The following is a 25,652-nucleotide window of genomic DNA, read 5'->3' as shown; positions in this document are numbered from 1 at the left end:
GTGATAAATGAGACCCTTTTAAGTTCTGAATCAACGGGGGAATTTTAAGTGGCCCCTTGAGAGTTGTCATTTCTGGCTGAACAGGGAAATGTACTTCCAGGACTATTAGGCTATTAGATTTCATAGATTTCTCTCTTTCTCCCTCTCTCTCTCTCGTCCAATCTAAACATGCTTACATTTTTTTAAATTAATATTTTATTAAAAGAATTTGATATATATATATAAAAGAGTGAGAAAAATGAAAGAAAGAAAAAGTAATTGGGAATAAAAAAATGCCATTACATGTTTAGCATGTTTACATTAGGAGTAACAAGGTAAAGGTAAAGGTACCCCTAACCATTAAGTCCAGTCGCAGACGACTCTGGGGTTGCACGCTCATCTCGCTTTATTGGCCAAGGGAGCCGGCGTACAGCTTCCAGGTCATGTGGCCAGCATGACTAAGCCACTTCTGGAGAACCAGAGCAGTGCATGGAAACACCTTTTACCTTCCTGCCGGAGCGGTACCTATTTATCTACTTGCACTTTGATGTGCTTTCGAACTGCTAGGTGGGCAGGAGCAGGGACCGAGCAACAGGAGCTCACCCCGTTGTGGGGATTTGAACCGCCGACCTTCTGATCGGCAAGTCCTAGGCTCTGTGGTTTAGATCACAGCGCCACCTGCAACCCTTACATTAGGAGTACATCCTGCTTATTTTATTGGGACTTATTGCCAAGAAAAGGATAGCCTTATGTGTCTGTGCACCACATCGTATGATCAATTGTGCAGGGCAGAGCTTCCTTGCCCTCCAATTTTTCATTCAAGTTGGCACCAAGTTGGCAGCCAAAGTGGTGGAACAAGAACTGAAGAAGAGCCTGATGGATCCAGCCAATGGCCCGTCTCATCCAACATCCTGTTCTCACAGTGACCACCCGGATCCCTGGGGGGAACCTGCAAGCAGGACCCAAGGACAAGATCCTTTCCCTTTCTTGCAGTTTCCAGCAACGTGTTGCTGGCTCCAGCTGTGGAGGTGGAGCATAGCCATAGGCGCTGGTTATGACCTTTAAAGCCCTTCATGGCCTAGGACCCTCATACCTATGGGACGGCCTCTCCTGGTGTGCCCTGTGGAGGACCTTAAGGTCCATAAATAGCGACAGCCTAGAGGTCCAGGGCCCTAAGGAAGTCAGATTAGCCTTAACCAGAGCCAGGGTCTTTGCAACACTGGCTTCGGCCTGGTGGAACACTCTGTCTCATGAGACCAGGGCCCTGCGGGATCTGATTTCTTTCCAAAGAGCCTGTAAGACAGAGTTGTTCTGCCTGGTCTTTGACTTGGAATCAACTTGATCCCCTTCCCCTCTTTCCTTTTTCCTTTCTCTTTCTGTGATGGAACTCCTATTTGGGGACTTCCCTGGCTTTTTTCTGGCCCACGTAAGACCTGTCTGGATAGTTGGCCTTCGTGAAGATTTGACATTTTCATCCCCCAAATTTTTTGATTTGAGTTTCTACTGAATTGAGGCTGCATTTTAATGTTGTATTTTAATCTTGTTTTTATGTTGTATTTTAATCAATTGTTTTTATACCTGACATTAGCTGCCCTGAGCCTGGTCTTGGCTGGGGTGGGTGGAGTATAAATACAACTTCTTCTTCTTCTTCTTCTTCTTCTTCTTCTTCTTCTTCTTCTTCTTCTTCTTCTTCTTCTTGCCATCATGGCTAGAATCCTCCAATAACTCTCTCTTCTCTATGAATTTGTCCAATCCTCTTTTGTAGCCATCTTAGTTGGTGGCTATCCTGTGGGAGGGAGTTCCACAGTCTAACTCTGCAATGACTGTAGAGGTGCTTCATTTTATCTGTCCCAAATCTTTCAGCATCCAGCTTTATTGATGTCCACAAGTTCTCATGTTATGAGAGACCATGAGTTGCAATGAGCTCTAATAACGTGAATGAGATCACACATGCACGTTAACTCCAGTAAGGTAGATGGGATTGACTTGGGTGGTCCAGCAGACCTGATTTCTTGACTTTTTTTTTTTGCTCCCTCTGGGAATTCTGCTAGAAAGTTGTAACACTTAAAAAAAATGCCTTCCTTTTGCTTAATTATATGTTTTGGAATGCTTCCTTATGAGAATATGATGTGCTTTCTTGAGCAAAACCTTACAACGTAACCATTTTGCAACTGTAGCAGAAATGAGGAGTCTGAGAAACAAAATCAGGACAATTTTAAAATCCCTTATGCTGCACTCTGGAGTACTTATTTGGCTCTTCCACTGGAATCAATGGCTGCTTCCAAGTTTAAAAACTTGTGCGTAAGCATTTTCACTCTTATCTTCTTCTTCCCCCTTTTTACTATTATTGACTATTAGCAGAGCTCCTAATTAGCTAAAGAGGATGTGCTGGAACTGATGTGTGGGAGAGAATGAAGAGAAGGGGAAATACTGTTTTCCACCACCAATGGGTGGAATTGCATTTCCATGGACTGTAGACTCTGGAAAAGGGACAAAGGAAGCCAGCTGAGAAGCCTGGATGTCTTCAGAGTTTAAGCATGACACATTTAATTTTAATTGCCTTTGACTACTTAAAGGGGGTGAGGGCAACAGCCTTCCATTTCTGTGTTTATGCATCTTGGGAAGCTCTCTGCTGACTGCAGACAGTCCTGCTGGTGTCTCCTTCTCTCCTTTTTATTCTCACCTGTTCATACGTAGTTGGTTCTGCTCCTTGAAGAGTTCACTTTCTTCCCTTCTTCCCGCATGCTGAAATGTGGGGAGATGGTTACAGGACTTAAAAAAACACCCTTGTTTTTGAACTGTAGCTGAAAGGCTGAACCTAATCATCACCCTAAAGGGAAATGTCTGTACAGGGGACTCACTCTGTTACTACTCATCCAGTGAGTTTTGGGTGTTTTTTTTAATGCATTCAGTGCTGGCACATCAGATCACTCTTGTTTGTGCTAACTGTGTCATTTGAAAAGTATTGTGTTTGTGGCAGTGGCGGACCTGGGGGTCTCAAATTTCAGCAGCACCCTGTGCAACAGCAAAATTTGGCACTCCTTCTCACAGTGGCCACCCAGACGCCATGGGGAAACCAGCAAGCGGAATACAAGAACACACACTTTTGAGTTTCCCAGCATTTAGGTTGGTGGCCGTTGCTGCCTGCTGTGGAAATGAGTCCCATAGCTTCACTTTGTGCTTGATTGAGGTTTTTCTATAGGTAGTGAATTGGCTGTAGTGGGTAAAGTATGATGGACTAGATGTCATGGATGCTTTTAGCTGAGATTCCTCCATCATCATCGGTCCTGTATACCTAAAGGAGCGTCTCCACCGCCATCGTTCAGCCCAGACACTGAGATCCAGCTCCGAGGGCCTTCTGGCGGTTCCCTCATTGTGAGAAGTGAGGTTACAGGGAACCAGGCAGAGGGTCTTCTCGGTAGTGGCACCCGCCCTGTGGAACGCCCTCCCTCCAGATGTGAAGGAAATAAGCAGCTATCTTATCTTTAAAAGACATCTGAAGGCAGCCCTGTTTGGGAAGTTTTTAATATTTAATGCTGTATTGTTTTTAACACTCGATTGGGAGCTGCCCAGAGTGGCTGGGGATACTTAGCCAGATGGGCAGGGTATAAATAATAATATTATTATTATTATTATTATTATTATTATTATTATTATTATTATTATTACTGCAGGGGGTTGGACTAGATAACCCATGGGGTACCTTCCAAGTCTACAATTCAATGATTCTATGATTCAAAGTCTTTGAACTGATCCAAAAGTGTTCTTCTTCTGATGCTATGCAGGGAAATATTGATGGCTGTGTCTGCTCCATTTGACATTGATATAAATGCTGCCTTTTTTCTTTTTCTTTTAACAGAAACATCAGAACACAAGCTAAAACAGTATGTCTTAGCAACCCCGATCAGCACCAGAGCAGACGGAAGTTACATCTCCCATAGAGTTTCCGCAAGCCGTTCAAGAAGAGCCGTGAGAGATGTATCGGCAAGCCCCAAGCAACTATATTTCAATGTATCTGCATTTGGAAGGGAGTTCCATCTTAGACTGAGGCCTAACACTCATCTAATAGCTCCCGGGGCGGTGGTGGAGTGGTACGAAGACTCTGTGGAAACAAGAAACAGAACAGACGGCGTTAGCCTGGGTCAGAGTGGGACTGTCACCGAAAGAATATGGAAAAAAGAATCATTATCGACCAACTGTGCTTACGTTGGAGATCTTGTGGATATCCCAAGCGCTTCAGTTGCTATTAGCAACTGCGATGGTCTGGTAAGATATTCTTTTTGGTTACTGATAGTGTCAATATTTGTGGTTGTTTCTGTCACAAACATCATCAGTAACTCATAATAGCTTCCTTCCCCACAGATCTTCTCAGGTGCTGATATCAGCAGGGGGGCCCTCTTGGTAGTTCCCCCACCCTCAGAGACTCAGGGGGTGGCATCCCCTGGGAGAGCCTTTTCTGTGGTGGCCCCTAAGCTGTGGAACTCCCTCCCCACAGAGATGCACCCAGCACCTTAAATTTACAGCCTCTGGCAAATGCTGAAGACAACTTCTTTACCTTGGTTTTTAACACTTGTGATGTTTGCTTTTTAGAACCCACCTAAGTTGTTAAGCTGTTCTAAATTACTTTTAATATTGCATTTTGATGTTGTTGGACCACAGCTTCCATCATCCCTGACCACTCTTCCTGCTAGCTAGGGATGATGGGAATTGTAGTCCAGCAACAGCTGGGGACCCACGTTTGAGAAATGCTGTACTGGGAACTTAGGGTGAAGGACGGGCAAGAAATAAATATACAAATTTTGAATATTTTCCAAATGTGATGGGGAAATGTTTTTCTGGGTTGGAACTCTTTTCATGTTTAGCTGTTTGCATTTGAATACACGAAGCTTCCTTGCTTCAGTCAACGTGACAGTTGTTCTTCAGTGTTTTGGGGAAACTGTATTTCCTTCTCTCACTACCCAGGATCCTTTTCACTGGTGATGCTAGAGGTCAAGGACCCCTCCCCTCTTCTCTGCCCTTCTTCCAAAGCAGGGGTGTTGAACCTGAACCCCCCTCTCCTCAGATGTTTTTGGGCTCCAACTCCCATAAGCCACAACCAGCAGCAAGGATGGGATTTGTAGTAGAGGTCCACAGGTTCTCCACCACTGTATCTAAAGAGTTCAGAGTCACTCGCATATCACTTTTACGTTTGGTCTGCCATGCAAACAAAACTCAAGGGATGACGCCTACTCACCTTCAGCAGTCGTGCTTCATTATGGGATAAGACAATTAAATTTGTCTGACCATTCTGTGTCCTTTGCAGTGCACCATGGGAGATGGATGTAGCTTTGATTCAAAATCTCAGTTCACGTCAAGATGACAGCTTCCCTCTTGGTTGATTTAGCACTGGAATCTGTTGGATCTCCTGGAAGAGATTCTGGTAGTGTAGGGGAACTGGTGTAGTGGTTAGAGTGTTTGGTTAGGACTGGAGAGATGGAAGTTCAAATCCTCACTTTGCACCAACTTTGAGCCAGTGACTATTTTTCAGTGTAGCTTATGTCATAGGCTTATTGTGAGAATGAAATGGGGTGGGAAAAAATCTTGAGATCATTGGTGTGTGTGTGTGTGTGTGTGTGTGTGTGTAAATAAATAAATAAATAAATAAGCAGGAGACCATGTGAGTGGGTATTTAGAAAACTCGAATGGTTATGGTGGCCCATATCAGGAAAGCAGAGCTGTGCATGGACCCCTGATATATGAATTGGGTCAATTCACTCAGTGTCACCCAGGGGACTTTCACCTTGCACTGGATCCATCCCTGAAGAAAGAGGGCAGGGATAAAGGTTTTTAAAACCCTATTCTACCATAGAGTTGAACCACTGGGTTTCGAAAAGGTTGGCTCCATACTGGAGTTGATACTCAAGTCCAACAGCTCTTAAGCAGAAGGATCCAATCCTGCACTGTGTGGATCGCAGCTCCTTTGTGAAAAAAGGATGTTTAAACTTAATTCGAATGATGCCTGGCTCAGTCCAAATAGTCCATTTCAGCTCAGTATTCGGGCCTCTGGTGAATCCAGCACACAGCCGTCCTGGAAAAGCTGTCACAAAAGACAGATAATGATATTAAAGTGTTCAGTTAGCCTGAATGGTTCCATGAGGTTTCATCGCATCCAAATTTGCCAGTCTTGTCCTTGCTAGTACTTATGAAACAGTAATGCATTTGCATTATTGTTGGTTCTTCATTTTAAAGCGATAATAATATTTGTCATTGAAGTTGAGGGTCGATGTGTTTTTTTGTTAACATTTGGTGTTCAATATTGGAATGCCCTTTCTCAGTCCTGCGGTTCCTATTGCAAAGCTGAATATCATGCCCAATAAACTGGTGTTTATTTATTTATTTAAAAAACAACCTCATGAAAATTCATCAGTATTTGAATGCAAATTCTGAAAGACTGCTTTGTTCCAGTGCATGTTTAGTTTCAGAATGAGTGCATTAGTTTCAGAATGAGTGCAATTCCTCCCTTGTCCCTAGAGATAAGTTTCAAAAGACCTAAGAATTAGCTGATGGGGAGGTAGATGCTGATACTATCAGGGAACCTGGAGTCCTCCCAGACCTTCACTTTCAATATTCTCTCTCTCTCTCTCTCTCTCTCTCTCTCTCTCTCTCTCTCTGATTTTGCATTTTTAGAATGGCAACTATGGACAATGAGCAAGGTAGCTACATAATTCCTTTACTTTTCAGGTCAGCCTTGGTTATAATGGCCACCTGGACTGAATCCTTAGAGGCCATATCCTTTTTTCCATAGGTGTGCATTGCTGGATAGCAATACCGAGCCATGGCTCGCCTGCGATATCCCTGACTGTGTGTTGCAACCAGGAAAATGCTTTGCAAGCTCAATTTGCAAAGCTGATTTGTGCAAGTTCATTCAAAACCAAACACGAGCATTGTTGCTGGAGATGTATATGGGTTGCTCTGCTTGAGCAATATCTTGGAACGAGAGATGGACCCTTGGCAGGGTCTAAGCATTTGGGAATCTCGTAATGTAGAAAGTCAGTCCTGTCTTTAAAGCGGACGCAAAACAGAGGGCAGCTGAGGTGAGAGAAAATGAGGGTCAAATGACAAGACAGTGAGAGGAACAATAAAGGCACCAGAAAAATATGCAATTAGTCGAACCATCTGAAATAATGAAACCGCAGATGATCAAAACATGTTAATTCTGCATGCTTTTTCATCTCTTATAGTTTGGAGCCCAATCAAGGGCCATTAATGACATTTGTTGCTCAGCAATACACAAACTGCAGATTGGGAGCATAGCAATTTGTGCGCTGGAAAAGAACTTAAGAAGAGCCCTCCTAGATCAGGCCAAAGACCCCATCCGGTCCAGTGTCCTATTCCTAGAATGGTCATCCATATGTTTCTTGAAAGCCCATCAGCAAAAACCCAGGAGCGACAGCACTCTCACCAGGCATGCCAACTCCTAGGGGCAGAGGGGTCTTTGGCACCTTCTATGTTGAGGAGCGGAGGAGGCTGAGCGTGCTTAGGTTCAATGGTTGGCTCCTCCTGAGCATGAGAGAAGAAGCCACACCACACCAGGCTCTGCGCACGGCCTCCTCTCGATGATGCAACATCCCACAATGTCTGCATTACGTCACGAGAGCACGCCTCGTGCTGCCCCCCAATCTTGGGTGCAAGACAGTACCTCTGACTCTCACCATTTGTAACTCCAAGCAACTGGTATTCAGAGGCATATTGCCCCTGACAGCACAGGCAAAACATGGTCTTTGTGTCTTGTAGCCACTGCCATCTAGGGGAACAGGACTATTTCTAATCATCTTTAAAAGCCAGCCAAGTTGGGAGCCCTCGCTACCTCCTGTGAGAGAAAGCTTCATAGTTAAACTGTTATTTATTGTTGTTTTCAGTGCCGTCTTTAGCATATGTGGCACCGGGGTCCAAAAAACTGCCCAGTGCCACCAATTGCAGAAAGATCAGGGATTTGTTTCATTAAAAGCATTTCAAAACCACTTCGCAGTTCGAAAACCTCAAAGCGGCATACGTCATGTGCGTTATAATGGCAATATCCATTAAAGCAAACCGAAAACATACCAATTAAACAACAGCATAAAAGCATGGGGAAGCAAATGAAACACTGATTCATGGGTTTCAGCCACATAAAGAAAGATCCAATCTCATAGGTCAGGGGAAGGCTGGGAGCCACGATACGTCTTTGCGAGATGACTGGAGCAACTGATAGCTGCTGCTTTAGGTGTGGCAGAGGGAACGGGCAACAGCAGAAAATGGCCCTTCTCAGGTCACCACTGTATGATATTCTGTAAGGCATGGGGCCCTGAGCAGAATTTCCCTGGATGATCTAAGTCAGTGTTTCTCAACCTGTGGGTCCCCAGATGTTGTTGGACTGCAACTCCCATCATCCCTGAGCTCTGGCCTTGTTAGCTAGGGGTGATGGGAGTTGTAGTTCAACAACATCTCAGGACCCAAGGTTGAGAAAGGCAGATCTAAGTGATCCTACAGATCTATAGAGGGGCAGTTGGTCAGGATATTGTTTCTGAGAGAGAGAGAGAGAGAGAGAGAGAGAGAGAGAGAGAGAGGAGAGAGGCAGTCTCTCATGGGTGCATTTTATAAAAAAGAAAAATGCAGAAGACATGCCAACAGTGTCCCAGTGATAACAGCTTTCCTGGCATTAAGTTGCTGCTGAATCCCAGATTTATGTTTGTGTGTGTGTTGTGTTCTGCTAGAACTCAGTTATTACCCAGAGCATGTGCAACTGACATTTTAGAAGGAAAGTGGGGGCAAGAATTGCAGAACTGGCTTTAGACGAAGACTCTCCTTCCTATCTTTTGGCTGACGTCTGCTAGCTGGTGGCCCAATATTGATCCGATAAAGAGCCAACGAATCAATATGTTAATTGAATCCTGTGGTCATTCCAGCATCGATTCAGAATCCACTCAGCTCCCCAGAAGCATCTTGATGAATAGTTTATTGTTACTAGAATCCATCTTTTTGAAACGAATGTCTTGTTAGTCTCCCTCTCCCTCTAGTTTTTGGCTCAAAGTGTTTGCTGAGACAGCTTAGCTCACCACTGTATTTCGAAGTTTATGCTCGCTTTGTCCTGTTCAGTTTCAGCTCACTGGGGAACGTTTTCTAACCTGAGGGCCACTATCCTGTCTGGGCAGGCTTCTGAGGGCCACATGCCAATGGTGGGTGTGGCCAGAGGCAAAAGCGGGTGGGGACAAGTGTAATTTTGTGCAATCTACATGTGCTCACACACCTTTCTCCCTCTCCCCCAGCCAAGGAAACAAAAGGCCTGTTTGCAGTTCAAGGACACATTCCAGCTGGGCAAGAGGATAGCTTAGTGCAGGCTTAGGCAAACTCGGCCCTCCAGATGCTTTGAGACTACAATTCCCATCATCCCTGAACACTGGTCCTGTTAGCTAGGGATGATGGGAGTTGTAGTCCCAAAACATCTGGAGGGCCAAGTTTGTCTATGACTGGTTTAGTGGGTAGGGCATAGAATCATAGAATCATAGAGTTGGAAGGGACCACAAGGGTCATCGAGTCCATCCCCTGCCAAGCAGGAAACACCATCAGAGCACTCCTGACATATGGTTGTCAAGCCTCTGCTTAAAGACCTCCAAAGAAGGAGACTCCACCACACTCCTTGGCAGCAAATTCCACTGTCGAACAGCTCTTACTGTCAGGAAGTTCTTCCTAATGAAGTTCTGTCAGGAAGTTCTTCCTAATGTTTAGGTGGAATCTTCTCAATCCACCTAAGATTCTCAATCTCAGGGTTGTGGTTTCAAGCTCCATGTTGGGCGAAAGATCCCTTTGTTGCAGGGGGTTGGACTAGATGACCCCATGGTCCCTTCAAATGCTATGATTCTAAAACCACTTTTAGTACAAAGCAAGTGCCAATGCTGGCATGTGGCCAGTGGAATCTTTAGCATATGCACTGCCAGGGTGCAAAGATCTGCCCAGTGCCCCCAAGTCTGACAAGTGCTGCTGTTGTGAATGACAAGCACTGCTGCTGGCGCATCACGTCTTTGGTAAATGAGCGCACAAAGTCAAAAGTCCTTTAGTGCAACAGTAGGTATACATTTCGGTAATACCTAGGTATAACACCGGTCTTGAAATATCTACACTGGTTCCCAGTCCGTTTCTGAGCACAATTCAAATTATTGGTGCTGACCTTTAAAGCCCTAAATGGCCTTGGCCCAGTATACCTGAAGGAGCGTCTCCACCGCCATCATTCTGCCCGGACACTGAGGTCCAGCGCTGAGGGCCTTCTGGTGGTTCCCTCACTGCGAGAAGCCAAGTTACAGGGAACCAGGCAGAGGGCCTTCTCGGTAGTGGCACCCGCCCTGTGGAACACCCTCCCACCAGATGTCAAAGAGAACAACAACTACCAGACTTTTAGAAAACATCTGTTTAGGGAAGCTTTTAATATTTAATAGGTTATTGTATTTTGGTGTTCTGTTGGAAGCCGCCCAGAGTGGCTGGGGAAATCCAGCCAGATGGGTGGGGTATAAATAAATTATTATTATTATTATTATTATTATTATTATTATTATTATTATTATTAGTTTTTCTAGCTTGATCAAAATTATTTATTATTTTTATTATTATTTATTATTTCATAACAGGTAGACAGTTAAGAGCTTAGGTGGCTTCACCGACGGGTGCCTGGCACCCTCCAGAATTCAGCACCCGGGTGCCCTACACCCCTTGCACCCTCGGGTAAAGACGGCCCTGCATGTGGCCTGGCTAGAGAAAGAGAAGCCTGGAGATCTTCTTTCACCCACTCTCTGCATGAGGTTTCCTCAGCCTTGTTGTTTGATAATAAATTGCTTTCTGGTGGCACTTTTGGAGAGTCTGCAGTGCAGTGTTACAGTTCCTTTCAAATTAATTAGACTAAGTGCTCTGAGTGGTCATTTTGCTTCCTAAGTGAATAATGCTGGCAAGAATTAAAAGTTACTAGTCTGCCCCCTCCCCCCGTGAAGCTAACTCGGTGGGGACAAGCAGAAGAGGAAAAGAGATGTCAGGAAAGACATCTTCTGGAGCCTGCTAAATTTCAATGCTGGTTCCCTCCTCTTTCAGCCCACTTGGTTTCTGTGCTGGGTGTAGAACCGCTTTGCAAAAAATGTGCACACTAGGCAAAATTGCATCCCCAAAATGTGTTTGTTGGGAGAAAATTCATTCTGAAAGCTGATGTGGAGAACTGGAGCTAAGTCTGGAAAAATGAAAAATGGAGAGAAACAAAAATGGATATAGTTGCCCATCCTTCACTTTTGGGGTCTTGGGCCTTTCATCCAAGTCTGCTTTGCTGAGCTGCTCTCTTTTTGGCTTTCCATCTGCATCTAGTGTGAACATGTATGACTCCTGATCCGGAAGGGGTGTACATGCAGTAGGGATACATGAAATATCCTTCTAAACATGTATATCTGCTAGAGCACTCCCCCTCCCCCACTGAGAAATCTCCTGGGGTGTTTCTTTTTTCTTTTTTTCACCCCACTTCAGAAAATTAGGCTTGCATCCAACCGCCTTGAAAATGAACTGGGAAAAACAAAAAGTGGATCTCTTTTCAACCATCCTTTGCCCAAGTGGATGTGTGAATCGACCCCAAATATCCCCTTCTTGGGTTTCTAAGCAGTGGAGACTGCTCTATTAGAGTGAACGGCCCACTGGGACCAAAAACATCAGCCAGCCCTCAGCCAGCCTGCTCCAGCCTTCTTACTTACAAGCACTCCAGGGTCTAGCAGTCAGTTTCTTCCTCCTTGGTCTCAGGCGTTGCTCCTATACAACTCAGCAGGAGGAAGATGAGGGCAAACTTAAAATTACTAGGCTAGTCTTGTCATTGACCTTGGCTCCACCCATTGTTGGTCTTCTGTCCTACTAGTTTCTATTGGAACTAGTGACTGCTGGTGTTAACATTGGCAGAGGGACCTTCATAGTTAGGCTACTCCCAGATGTGCAGGGAATGGTGGCCGATGGAAGCCCCTGTTAGAATTCCTGCTCCATGATTGCAGTCATGGGATTGTTGTCTTTCACATGATGGTGTATGTTTTGACTCCACAGAGTGGGAAGTGATGGAGACAGGATGTTTGTGTTACTGTGTTCCATGAAGTGGGACTATTGTCCTTTGTTCTTTTTCTCTTTGCCGTCTGTTGCTAGAGAGAAAGGGAGCCATGTTGCAGCGCTCCGTGTGTGTTTATGTGTAAATAAAGTAGATTAGCCAAAATGCTGAGTTGCTGAGGTCTGTTACGCAACTGAGTAAACTCTGCGGATCCCTAAGTGTGCCGGTGTTGGTTGGCATCAGTCGCTGTGATTTTCAGGCTAAAGAAAGCTTTTGAAGCTCCCAAATGAAAGACCAGGAGGGAGAGAACACGCCAGTCGGGCATGTGTCTCTACCAGGGTCCTACTCGAGTGTAGGCTGAGCTCCTGACAGCCCCTACATTGTGGAACTCCCTCCCCAAAGAGATGCGTCCAGCATCTTTGACTGTTAATGTGCTTTGTTTTACTCACCTCTTTCGCCAAATTAATACTGTTGGAGGGCAGTCATAGAATCTTAGAGTTAGAAGGGATCCCAAGGATCAACTGGTCCCACCCCCTGCAATGCAAGAATCTCAGATAAAGCATCCATGATAGATGGCCATCCAAACTCTGCTTAAAAATCTCCAAGGAAGGAGAGTCCACCACCTCCCAAGGGAGACCGTTGCACTGTCGAACACTTCTTACTGTCAGAAAGTTTTTGTGATGTTTAGTCAGAACCTTCTTTCTTGTAACTTGAATCCATTGGTTTGAGCAGGAAAAAAGAAACTTGCTCCATCTTCCCTGTGACAGCCCTTTAGACACTTGAAGACAGCCCTTTAGACACTTGAAGATGGCTATCAGTCTTCTCTTTTCCGGTCCTGTCCATCTCCCATTGTAATGGTTATCTCCATTTTCATAACTGTATATTATTCCACTGTTACCAAACCTAGGACCCTAAGCAGAAATATAGGCAAGAAATCTTATAAACAAGTAAATAAACTGAAACATTTTTTCACTGCATTTAATCCATTGGATTGGGTTTCAACCAGGAACTTGCCTGCCACAAGAAGTTCACAGATCAGACTAAACATCTCTCCCCGCTGCACCTCCAATTCCTCCTTCCGTTCAGCTTGGAGGCATTGTGGTTTTTCTGTCCCATGTAAACTGTTCTCTCTGGGCACAAACCTGCTTCCTTTTTCAGCTGAGATGGAGAGTTCTCCTTGATTTTGGTGCAGTCTCTTGTTCTTGGCCCTCTCTGGCCTTCCTTCGCTTTGTTGCCATGCCTGATTCTTCCTACGCTTGAAACAGATCCTTGGTTCTGCATGCCAAAATCACCTCCCTTTCCCCCTTCTTCTTCAAAACCTCTCTCTCTCTCTCTCTCTCTCTCTCTCTCTCTCTCTCTCTCTCTCCTCCCTCCAAACGTTCCCGTAAGAAATTGCTGAAGACTTGCCTTTTCCATAGTGACTCCCAGAGCTTATAGTCTGTGCTGGAGAGAAGCACCCTATCATAGAACCATAGAACTGTAGAGTTGGAAGGGACCCTGAACATCATCTAGTCAGACCCTGAACATCATCTACTCCAACCACTTGCAATGCAGGAATCTCAGCTAAAGCATCCCTGACCCTCTGTGTAAAACCCTCCAATGAAGGAGAGTCTACAACCTCCCAAGGGAGACTGTCCAACCATCGAACAGCTCTTACCTTCAGAAAGTTCTTCCTGATGTTTTGTTGGAATTTCCTTTCTTGTAACTTGCAGCCATTGGTTTGAGTCCTACCCTCCAGAGCAGGAGAAAACAAGCGTGTCCCCTTTTCCATGTGACAGCCCTTGAGATATTTGAAGATGGTTAATCAAATGGACTTATATATGTTAATGTTTTAAGGCAGAGGTAGGGTATCTTTTAGGGATGCGTGTGGCGCTGTGGGTTAAACCACAGAGCCTAGGACTTGCTGATCAGAAGGTCGGTGGTTCGATTCCCTGCGACGGGGTGAGCTCCCGTTCCTCGGTCCCTGCTCCTGGCAATCTAGCAGTTCGAAAACATGTCAAAGTGCAAGTAGATAAATAGGTACCGCTCCGGCGGGAAGGTAAACGGTGTTTCTGTGTGCTGCTCTGGTTCGCCAGAAGCGGCTTAGTCATGCTGGCCACATGACCCAGAAGCTGTACGCCGGCTCCCTTGGCCAATAACGCGAGATGAGCGCCGCAACCCTAGAGTCGGCCATGACTGGACCTAATGGTCAGGGGTCCCTTTACCTTTAGGGTACCTTTTAGAGGTCAAAGGCCACATTCCCATCTGGGTAAACTTTTGGGGGGCACATGTTTGGTTGGCGAGACCAGCAGCAAAAGTAGGCAGAGCAGCACATGTGTTTTTTCCCTTTGTTCAGGAGGCTCAACTCTAGACACCCTCCTACACCTCTAGAGGGAGACAGGTGCACCATCCCTTCATTAAGGAAACATCTATTCTTTACCATCAGTTTAATAGGCTGCGATGCTCTAGGACAGAGGTTCTCAACCTGTAGGTCCCCAGATGTTGTTGGACTACAACTCCCATCATCCCTACCTAGCAAGGCCAGAGCTCATGGATGATGGGAGTTGTAGTCCAACAACATCTGGGGACCCACAGGTTGAGAACCGCTGCTCTAGGACTCCAACTTCCACCATTCTCAATCATTGACCGTTGACCAGGAATGGTGAGAGTTGTGGACCATCAACCTCTGGGTGGTCACCAGCCACAAAGTAGACATTAGCTAGATAGATCACTGATCAATGAGCACTCTGTGCCCTCTGAGCATGCTCAGTCCTTGCTAGATTACTTGCATTTACTCCCCACCCCTCAACTAAATAATTTTCATACTTCTGCAAAGCTTGGGGTTCCCTCTGTGCCATTTTGCCAACCCAGTGAAAATTGAGCTTGCTGTTAGTAAATACATTGCAACTGGATGGAATGTGCTATGAAATCAGAGTCCCCTTCTTTCCACTGTGTACTATTGAGCAGAATAAAACTTTGCATTCATATATATTTTTTCTCCTGTTATACAGTTCATCTCTCTTTTTTATAATTTGAGGGTGGGGAGAAGTGTGATTCACCCGACCCCAGTCAACCTTCAAAAATAATAGATTTTCCAAAACGGGGGTGGGGTGGGGGGTGTATTTCCCTCTTCTTGTCCTTCCAGGACTTGTTTGGTCATAGGAAAAACTGATTTGACACACACCAAGTTGAACGGCTTGGAACGTCACCGGCAGCCCTTGGGCCAAGTCGAAGCAGCTGGATTACACTTCTAGAGAGGGTGTAAACAGCAAGTGGCTTCCGATACATTTTGCAATCAGAGGAAGGGCAAGAAACTAAGACTGGCCTGGTGTCCTCCATCATACAGGACAGTCCAGTATTTCCTGCAGTGTCCAGTCCAGTGTCCTCATTCCCTGCACACCCTCTAAACTTCCAGTAAACCAGATGCTCAAGGAAGGAGGTTCCAAGTGAGATGGTGACCTTTTTGGTTCTTAATGAATCAGCAAGCCATCAGCTCAACTGCTGCTACTGCTGCTGGCTGTCTTGCACACCACAAATTGAAACCTAAATTGCTTTTGGGAAATGATGATGTGTGATGACACACCATCATTTCTGGGTCCAGAGACATTGGAGTAAGCAGGTCTGTCTGTCTGTCTGTCTGTCTATCTATCTATCTATCTATCTATCTATCTATCTATCTATCATCTATCTAACTAACTAACTATCCAGTGCCCGAATTCGGTTTGATGAGGCCCTAAGCTACTATAGGTAATGGAGCTCTTTATAAGTCTAGCTGTCCTTTGTGAATAACCAGAAATTATCACCGTTTTTTGTGTTGAATATATGCTATATGGTAATTTATGGACCTAATAGGTATCTAAAGCCATTTGCACATGTTGCCATTCAACCAGTCCATTCAGAATGTAGGCACCCTATATATAGAAATGAGCAAACCAGTGATATTTTAGGGAACTGGCTAGCAGGTAGGGCCCATTACTTACATCATAGAAGCCTACACAACACAAAACACTGTTGCTGTAGGTAGGTTTGATTTGATTTTTTTTTTATCTTATATTTTGGAAATGTAGATCCAGGTTTTTTTCCCTTTAATTTTTTTGGGGGGACCCAAGAGAGTGGGGCCCTAAGCTATAGCTTGTTTAGCTTCTCCGTAAATCCAGCACTGTATCTATCTAATCCTAAATTGAGGGTGGGGAACCTGTGGCCCTCCAAATGCTCTTGGACTTCAACTCCCAGCAGTCCCAGGTACCTATGATCAATGGTCAGGGATGATGAGAGTTGTAATCCAGCAATGTCTGGAGGGTGTTATGAATTCGCCTGTTCTAGGCTATCGTCTTAACCTTTCCCAGCTGTAACTGAAATTTTAGTACGCATAACAATGTTTCTTCACATTTTCTTCTCCCTATATTGTTTCATGAAAGCCCTTGAGGGAAGGGCCATAGATCAATGGTGCAGCATCTGTCTTCTGTGCAGAAGGTCCAAGGTCAAATCCTTAGCATCTCCAGGTAGGACTGGGATTGTCCCCTGCCTGAAACCTTGGAGAGACGCTTCCATTCAATATAGGCAATACTGAGCTGGATGAAAGATTCTCTGCATTGCAGGGGATTGGACTAGATGATCCGTTGGGTTCCATCCTGTGGGAATGTTCAGGGATGCAGGAGAGGATATATTGTTGGTTATATCATTTCCAGCTTGTGTTAGCAAGTTCAACAATTTAGAAGAGTAAAAGAATTATTATTATAATTCCCCAGCCACTCTGGGTGGCTTCCAACAGAATTTTAAAATACAATAACCTATTAAACATTAAAAGCTTCCCTAAACAGGGCTGCCTTCAGATGTCTTCTAAAAGCCTGGTAGTTGCTTTTCTCTTTGACATCTTCCACAGGGCAGGTGCCACTACCGAGAAGGCCCTCTGCCTGGTTCCCTGTAAGTTGGCTTCTCGCAGCGAGGGAACCACCAGAAGGCCCTCGGCGCTGGACCTAAGTGTCCAGGCAGAACGATGGGGGTGGAGACATTCCCCTTTTTAAACTTGTACAGCGGATGTATTTGCTCAGTCTCGCTAAAGCCTCTAAAATAAGTTTCCTTGGTAATTTCTCCTTTAGTCCCTCATAAAAAGGTACACACGACACAGTCTTCTATAAAAGTATAAGAAGAGTTTACTCACTCGCATTCTGTTCACAGATGGATCCCAGAATGCAGACTTAAGTTACAATGTAATATACCTGGAAACTATCCCATAATCCCATAAGGCGACTGTTCCTTTGTCCTCTCTTGGGTGGAAGCCAAGAGAGCATCTTAGGCTAAGCAGATGTTGCTTCTTCAACGAATGTAGTCAGACAGACAGAGATGGTGGCCTCCGCTGAGGTATTTTGTTACCTGCATAGGTGAGGCCATGCCCACCTCTGGTCACATGTAGAGGAAGTCTGTCCCAGCCTAGGAGGAAACAGGAAGTTCCGACTGGCTGGTCCAGATATCTCCTTTTTATGTCCACTCTAGGGATGTTGTACTTGACTGCTCTGTGTTTCACATCCCACGCATCCAACTCTGCAATTCTATGATTCTATGAAGTAGTGGTCTTTTCCATCAGGCAGGTTCCTATGTGAATACAGGAACTGATTTTGTCTATGCATGCTGATTATACAATATAAACAGGGCTTTTGTTTTCAGAGTACCAGAGTGAGCTGGAGGGCAGTTGTGGCACCTCTCAGGTGGGTGCCATTTCGGACCGGTGAACCTCTTGTCTCCTTCTTGTCTTTATGTACTTTTGAGAAGCCCCAAACAAACATTTCAAGTCAAAATGGAAGCTGGCCTGTATGGGAGACTCTATGCTTTTTTATTAGACTGCACCTAGCTCCTAGTTGTGATTGTTCAAGCTGTGGGGTGGGTCCAATTCATATTTCATTTTCTTCAGTCCATCTCCCATGTAGCAGTGACGGGCTTTAAGCTTTCCAGTCAGGCCTCTACCATTCCACAAGGACCCTTCCAAACTGCCCTAGCCATCTGCCTGAATCTAAGAGAATGAGGGAAGAGGGGAGTACATTTATTTAACCTGACCAGAATCTGGGGCACTGGCTGCTCCAACTCACCTGGTGACTTACTGTAAGTCACTGCATGGTGAGTTCTATTTGTCTTGAAATAAAAGTGCTGAGTAGAAATAAATTAAACCATTAGCCCTCTCCAGATTCTTTGTTTGCAGCACCCAGTTTTTAAAAAAATACTTTCCTGAATTTCTGCATCATCTGTTGCCTGTGGCTTGGACTGTTCTAAAAACCAAGAGCACTGCTTCTTGCCGTGACTCATTTTTAAATACACCGTATTTTATTTTATTTTAAAAAATCTCTGTTGCCGTACACCTGCATTGTAACTATGGTGGAGGGAAATTGCCTTGACAATTCTATCCTTGGAAATTGGTTGCTGCCAGTCAGTAACAAGCCCTCAATTATGTGAAACAAGCAGGAATAAATATTGCAGCCGTCCACCTCCAACTTGGAGGGCATCCCCTGGCTGTGCATTAGGAAAATAGGTATTAAGAAGACTGACGGCTTTTTAAAGCAACAAGCTCTGCATCTGCTCATACCTGCCTTGGCTCTTCAGCGCAGGATGAAGTTTTTGCATCCCTTGGCTTTGCATAGGAACCAGCGGCCTCACGTACCATTTATTGACTTCACGTTTAAAGCTGGACCTACCTAATCGGCACTTTGCAAAACAATATGAAAACTGAAATGCAGATGCCCTTCAAAATCTTCACCTCTTCAAGTTATGCACCGCAGATCTCCAGTCCAGCAATGAGTACAAAAATGCATAAAGAGTGTGCATAAAATGCACATATGTTCATGGAAATAAACATACAAAATGCTTTACATAATAATGTAAAAAATGTGCACACTGGGAAAATTTGCTTTGCAAGAATCTGTACATTGGGCACAATTTTATGCAGAAATTCACATTAAATTCAGATAGATTTTCATGAGGGCTTTTAAAACAAAACAAAAACAAAATGAACTGATGTGAGAACTAAAAAACCAAAACCAAGGGAAACGAAAATTGACAGCTACAGTATTTCCATTCCTAGTTGGGGGTGATCTATTGAGGTGTGGGAAGAGAGAGAAGGTCTCAATATTTATTTATTTGCATTTATAGCTTACCATACGCATGGTGTTACCAGGGTGGGTCAAACACAGTTTAATACCCCAAAAATAAAAATAAAGTGAAATAAAAACTTGTATAATTCTTAGCCAGTCTAGAATTACAGCCACCCAGATCATGGTCACTGTGGATTGGCAATAGCTAATAATAATAATAATAATAATAATAATAATAATAATAATAATAATAATAATAATAATTTTATTATCTGGCTAATGAACTGATTGTCCCTCCCATGTGTGCAGCTGCAGTTTATAGGGAAGAGGCAGGGAGAAAGGGATTGTGCCACCTGCCTGAGGGACACAGGAAACTGCCACATACAGAGTCAAACCCAGAGTTATATTGTCTGCACTGGCAGGCAGTGGCTCTCCAGAATTCCATGCAGGAGTTCTTTACAGTCTTGCCTGGATATGTTAGGAATTGAATTTGGGACCTTCTGCATGAGAGCTGGATGCTTTACCATTGAGCTCAGGCGAGACTTTCCTGGCTCTTCGTTTGACCAGACCTGCACAGCCTGTGCTCGATGTCTGATGCTCTCTGTGCACCAGAACTTTACCATGTACAAAGGTGGGTGGGAGAGGGAATCTGTCCAAGTGGTTCTTGCATTGCCCAGCCTTTGCTGAGCACCTCATGAAGGTAAGGTAAAGGACCCCTGACCATTAGGTCCAGTCGTGACCGACTCTGGGGTTGCAGCACTCATCTCGCTTTGTTGGCCGAGGGAGCCAGTGTTTGTCTGCAGACAGCTTCGGGGTCATGTGGCCAGCATGACTAAGACGCTTCTGGCGAACCAGATCAGCACATGGAAACGCCGTTTACCTTCCCGCTGGAGCGGTACCTATTTATCTACTTGCACTTTGACGTGCTTTCGAACTGCTAGGTTGGCAGGAGCTGGGACCGAGCAACAGGAGCTCACCCCATCGCAGGGATTCGAACTGCTGACCTTCTGATCGGCAAGTCCTAGGCTCTGTGGTTTAACCCACAGTGTCACCTGCGTCCCCTCATGAAGGTAGGCCCCACTTTTTGGGGGGTGGCAGGGAGATCACAATACAGTGGTACCTCAGGTTACAGACACTTCAGGTTACAGACTCCACTATCTGAAGAAGTGTGCATGCACACAAAAGCTCATACCAAGATCTAACTTAGTTGGTCTTTAAGGTGCTACTGGAAGGAATTTTTTTTGTTTCCACTAACCCAGAAATAGTATCTTGGGTTAAGAACTGTGCTTCAGGATGAGAACAGAAATCGTTTGGTGGCAGTGCAGTGCCAGCAGGAGCCCCTTTAGTTAAAGTGGTACCTCAGATTAAGAACAGTTTCAGGTTAAGTACGGACCTGCAGAACAAATTAAGTTCTTAACCCGAGGTACCACTGTAAAGCTGAACTGCAAAGAGATGTTGGGTTGGAGAGTGTGGCAGGTGATTAATTTAACAAACACAAAGTGGGCGGTCATTAGATGTTCTTTAGTTATGTGTTTTGGAACTGTTGTTGAATCGCACCTTCTGTCCTTGGCGATACTCCCCCCCCCTTTTTTTTTGCAAAAAAAGAGAGAAACCTAGAAACAACACAGTACTGGGCAGATTGACAAGTAATTTTCCTTCTGGATTTTTGCTTTTGTTGCCAAAAGGTGGCATCTGCTTCTTGAATCCTCTGTGACTGAGGTCACTGCTTGCAGCATACTGAAATAGCCTGCAGTACTTAGGAATTGCAGGCAAGACCAGTCCAATCCAGTGTTTGGTGCTGATGTTGCCCCAAGAAGGAGAAGCAATCTCCTGTTTCTCCAGGACTGTTTCTTCTCCTTCACGGTGTGGGATTGCCAAGCCATTGATAAACCTCTCCTCCAAGAGTTGAAAGCCGTCCACGTTGGTGACCATCACTGCCTCCATCATTTGACTATGAGCTGCATGAAAAAGTACTTTATTTCATCTGTTCTTCCAACATTCAGCTTTATTGATGCCCATGTGTTCTAGTGTTATGAGAGAGGAAAAAAACCCTTTCTCTATCCACTTTCTCTTTTTCCATGCATAATTTTATAAAGCACTATAAAATTGGCTCCCAGTACATTTCTGAGCACATTTCAAAATGTTGATGCTGACCTTTAAAGCCCTAAATGGCCTCGGTCCAGTATACCTGAAGGAGCATCTCCACCTCCATCGTTCTGCCCGGACACTGAGGTCCAGTGCCGAAGGCCTTCTGGCGGTTCCTTCACTGTGAGAAGCCAAGTTACAGGGAACCAGGCAGAGGGCCTTCTCAATGGTGGCACCTGCCCTGTGGAACACCCTCCCACCAGATGTCAAAGAGAAGAACAACTAACAGACTTTTAGAAGACATCTGAAGGCAGCCCTCTTTAGGGAAGCTTTTAATGTTTAATTTTAATACTTTGTTGGAAGCCGCCCAGAGTGGCTGGGGAAATAATAAATTATTTTTATTATTATATGTTATTATAAGGTTTCCTCTTACTTGCCTCTTATTGAACTAAGAAGTCCCTTATATAACGATCTCTGGCAGGCAAGCAGCCTGATAAGCTGCAACGACTCTGTCAGTTTTATATAAGTTTATTTACAACAAGAAGAAAAAACAAACCCAGAGCATGGCTTCCACGTGCTCTCATTAACAGTAGTTGCTCAGTCTGACTCATCATCCCTCCTCCAACAGAAAGAACGCCAAAATCCTGCCTTTCTTTTCCTTCCCTTCCATTGTTCTCTGAGCTTCTCCAGTCTCCTAGTACGGGGACTGAACGGCTGGCCCATTTCCTCACCAATCCCAGAAGACACAGCCTAAGACACTGGCTTATCTGCTAGTTGCCTGGCAACACTCGGCCGACTTCCAACTCCTCCTCTCCTTGGGAGCTAACAGCTTCTCCCTGGGAAGGAGGGGGGTCAGGCTGTCCTCTCTAAACTCTGACAAACAGGTCTCAGCTTCAGAGTTGGCTCCTTGCTCGCTTAGCTCATTTTCTGAGGCTAACTCTTCTGCTGCGCTCTGGGGGGCCATGTTCCTGACACCTAACACTTCAACCTTATGCTGATTGTCCTTTTCTAAACTTTTGCCAACTCTTCCATATCCATTTCGATGCAAGGTGACCATTTTTGTTGTTTAGTCATTTAGTCGTGTCCGACTCTTTGTGACCCCATGAACCAGACCACACCAGGCACTCCTGTCTTCCACTGCCTCCTGCAGTTTGGCCAAACTCATGTTAGTAGCTTCAAGAAGACTGCCCAACCATCTTCTCCTCTGTCATCCCCTTCTCCTTGTGCCCTCAATGTTTCCCAGCATCAGGGTCTTTTCCAGGGAGTCTTCTCTTCTCATGAGGTGGCCAAAATATTGGAGCCTCAGCTTCAGGATCTGAGCTTCCAGTGAGCACTCAGGGATGATTTCCTTCAGAATGGATTGGTTTGATCTTCTTGCTGTCCATGGGACTCTCAAGAGTCTCCTCCAGCACCATAATTCAAAAGCATCAATTCTTCGGTGATCAGCTTTCTTTATGGTCCATCTCTCACTTCCATAGTGACCATCTCAAAACCATAGTGACCATAAGAAAATGGTATAGTGACACAGGAAACTGTGAGGTGACCATAACTGTACACAATATTTCAAATGTGGTCTCATTGTAGATCTGTATAATGGCACAATGATACTGGCAGCTTTGCTTGCAATTCCTTTCCTAATGATCCCTAGCATGGAATTTGCCTTTTCCACACCTTCCGCCCACAGGGTCGACAACCTTGAATGCAAGAAAGAGAACCGTTACGAAAATACGCAACTCACTTTTCTGAAGGTGATGATGAAACAATTTCTAAACACAGTAAAAATCCCCCTTCGTGATTCTCTAATTTGTTATGTGGAGAAACTTCCAGCTCTTGAAAGAACATAGGAACCCAGGGAACTGCTTTATGCTGAGTCAGACTCTCGGTCCATCTAGCTTGGAATTGTCCAAACGGACTGGCAGTGGTTCTCTAGGGTTCCAGACAGGGTGCCTTTTCCAGCCTTGGAGATGCCAGGGATTGAAAACAGAACCTTCTGCCATTAAGGCAAGTGTCTACCACTGAGTTGCGGTTTCAGAAGTATGGATCCCACTGAAAATCACCAACCCCAAGTTCCACGGACACCTTATCCCCGTAGCTATGGAAGTAGGAAATCCATAATAACTTTTACTGCAGAGGTGTTTGCATGTCGGGCGGGAGCAGCCAAAGGGGAAAGCGATGTGGGCATCATTGGCTCCTCTTAGCTTTCATTCCCCCCGCTTTCCCAGTAAATTGGCCAGTGTTCGGTGTGCGGTTCTGAACGTTTTTCATCCCTGGACTTAAAAAAGCATGTGGCAGGTATTTCATGACGCAAGTTTTGCACAGTCATTGAACCCAACACACCTTAAACTAACAGAGAGGGTGAAAGGTGGCTGTGTCTCTTCGGTGCCTGGAGATGTGTTTTTTAAAGACATGGCAACATCGTAGCTATAAAAGCACGTTTTATGTCAACTCTTTAAGAAGTTAAAGACTGGAGGGTTGTCTCCACAAACTGCACCCCCTCTCCTCTCCCCCACAACCCATGTGCACCTCCCTCCAGCCAGGTCTCCTGTGTTTGTCTTGGCAAGCGGAGACTGTCTGCTTGGCTGGCGCTCGGCTATTAGACAGATGAAACACAGAACTCTTGATCCTTATTTCAGTGGCGCTTCTATTTCGCGAATGGCAAAGCACAGCTCCCATCAGCCGCTTGCAATTGTCCAAAGCAGTGTGTGTGTGTGTGTGTGTGTGTGTGTGTGTGTGTGTGTGTGATGCCCTTGCAAATGGGCCCATTTGCATAATGAGAATGGCAACTGGAATAGAAAAGATTCCGTGGGAAGCTGCAGGATTTCTTTCAGAACGGATTGCCCATAAAACTGCGAAAGCTGTAAGGTGGTAATACCTTTGAGGGAGGGGCACTTTAGGGATGGAGGAGAAATCAGATCCAGCTCATATTTAAAGAGGATCCTGCTTAATTTTGCATTTTCTGAAACAATATGCGAACTGAAACATAGGAAAAATGTGCACATGAAGCAAATCTATTGTTATTGTTTAGTCGTTTAGTCTTGTCCGACTCTTCATGACCCCATGGACCAGAGCATGCCAGGCACTCCTGTCTTCCACTGCCTCCCGCAGTTTGGTCAGACCCATGTTTGTAGCTTCGAGAACACTGTACAACCATCTCGTCCTCTGTCGTCCCCTTCTCCTTGTGTCCTCAATCTTTCCCAGCATCAGGATCTTTTCCAGGGAGTCTTCTCTTCTCATGAGGTGGCCAAAGTCTTGGAGCCTCAGCTTCATGATCTGTCCTTCCAGTGAGCACTCAGGGCTGATTTCCTTAAGAATGGATGCAAATCTATAGACATACACATATTTATTGCGTACACAAATATATACAGTCATGCCTCAGGTTGAAGTAGCTTCAGGATGAATATTTTCAGGTTGTGCTCCGCAAAATGACGTCAGTGCATGTGCAGAAGCGGCGAAACACGCCCCACGCATGTGCAGTTGCACAGTCGTGTGTTACGTTCGCTTCAGGATGTGAACGGGGCTCTGGAACGAATCCCGTTCACTTCCAGATGTACCACTGTATATATTAGGAGAAATAGTTGAAGCAGGAAGTGCTATGTATATGCTACTGTTTGAGGACAAGCATAGACATTTATTGACGTTTGTGCTCCACAAATCTGCACCTTGGCTTCCAGCCTTGCAGACCTTTTCCCAGAGAGGGCAGGGGATTGGCTGACTCCAGCTACAAAAGCTGAAGCTGCTAAACACACTCATGTGCTGGGATGTTGTTTAGCAGGGTTTGTTTGAGGGCGGGGGGGGGGGTTGTTGCTGTTAATGCTATTAATTTTTGTATCTTCATTTTAGATCTTATTACGATATATGTAGAAATTGTTTCATTTGGTTGTGTACTTTTTGATGTTTTATTTCTTGATTATGGCTACACTCGTTATGTCTGTCATTATGTATTTTTTTCATGTTGTGAGCTGCCTTGATCATGGTTTTCTATGGAAAAGCGGCATACAAATAAATTGATGGAGGATGGAAAATCACACCAAAATGCTTATGGATTTGTGTGAGGATTTAGTGCCCGGCCCCCACCAAGTGCATTTTTTAAAAAAAATAATAAAAATGAAGTGATTTTGGAATGTGGAGAACTGAATTTAAGATTGGAAAAATGAGGGGGAAAGTGAAACCAAAATTCATGTATTTGTTCTTCCCTAGCAGTCGGAACAACTCTTTGGGGCCGAGGCCTCTACAGCCTCCCCAGTGACCACTGGGACAGGGCTCAGCCATCTCAATCTTGAGGAGCAGAGGAGGCCTGGCGGGATGTGGCCCTGGCTTACCTCTACGGCTTGGTGTGCGAATGCCACATTGGGACATTGAACAAAAGTTGAGCTAACTTTCTCACAGGTATCAGCGTAAGCTACAGTGTTAACACACCATATTGGCCTGACTATACGCCTCACCCGCACATAAGCCACACCTTT

The 25,652-nt window shown here is 45.0% G+C and overlaps 1 protein-coding gene across 1 annotated transcript in view; it reads left to right on the top strand.

The window, feature by feature from the left end:
• The window catches only part of ADAMTS3 (ADAM metallopeptidase with thrombospondin type 1 motif 3), a 134,065-nt gene that overhangs the window by 12,469 nt on the left and 95,944 nt on the right, over positions 1-25,652 (top strand). The window contains exon 4 of the mRNA XM_083756368.1: positions 3,839-4,245. Coding sequence (XP_083612494.1) covers positions 3,839-4,245 — 407 coding nt within the window. The remainder of the gene's footprint in view (positions 1-3,838; positions 4,246-25,652) is intronic.

Source organism: Podarcis gaigeae (assembly GCF_964106915.1).
Source record: "Podarcis gaigeae genome assembly, chromosome: 9".
Lineage (NCBI taxonomy): Eukaryota > Metazoa > Chordata > Lepidosauria > Squamata > Lacertidae > Podarcis > Podarcis gaigeae.
Note: the sequence above shows the minus strand (reverse complement) of the source record. Positions and strands in the feature narration are given on the sequence as shown.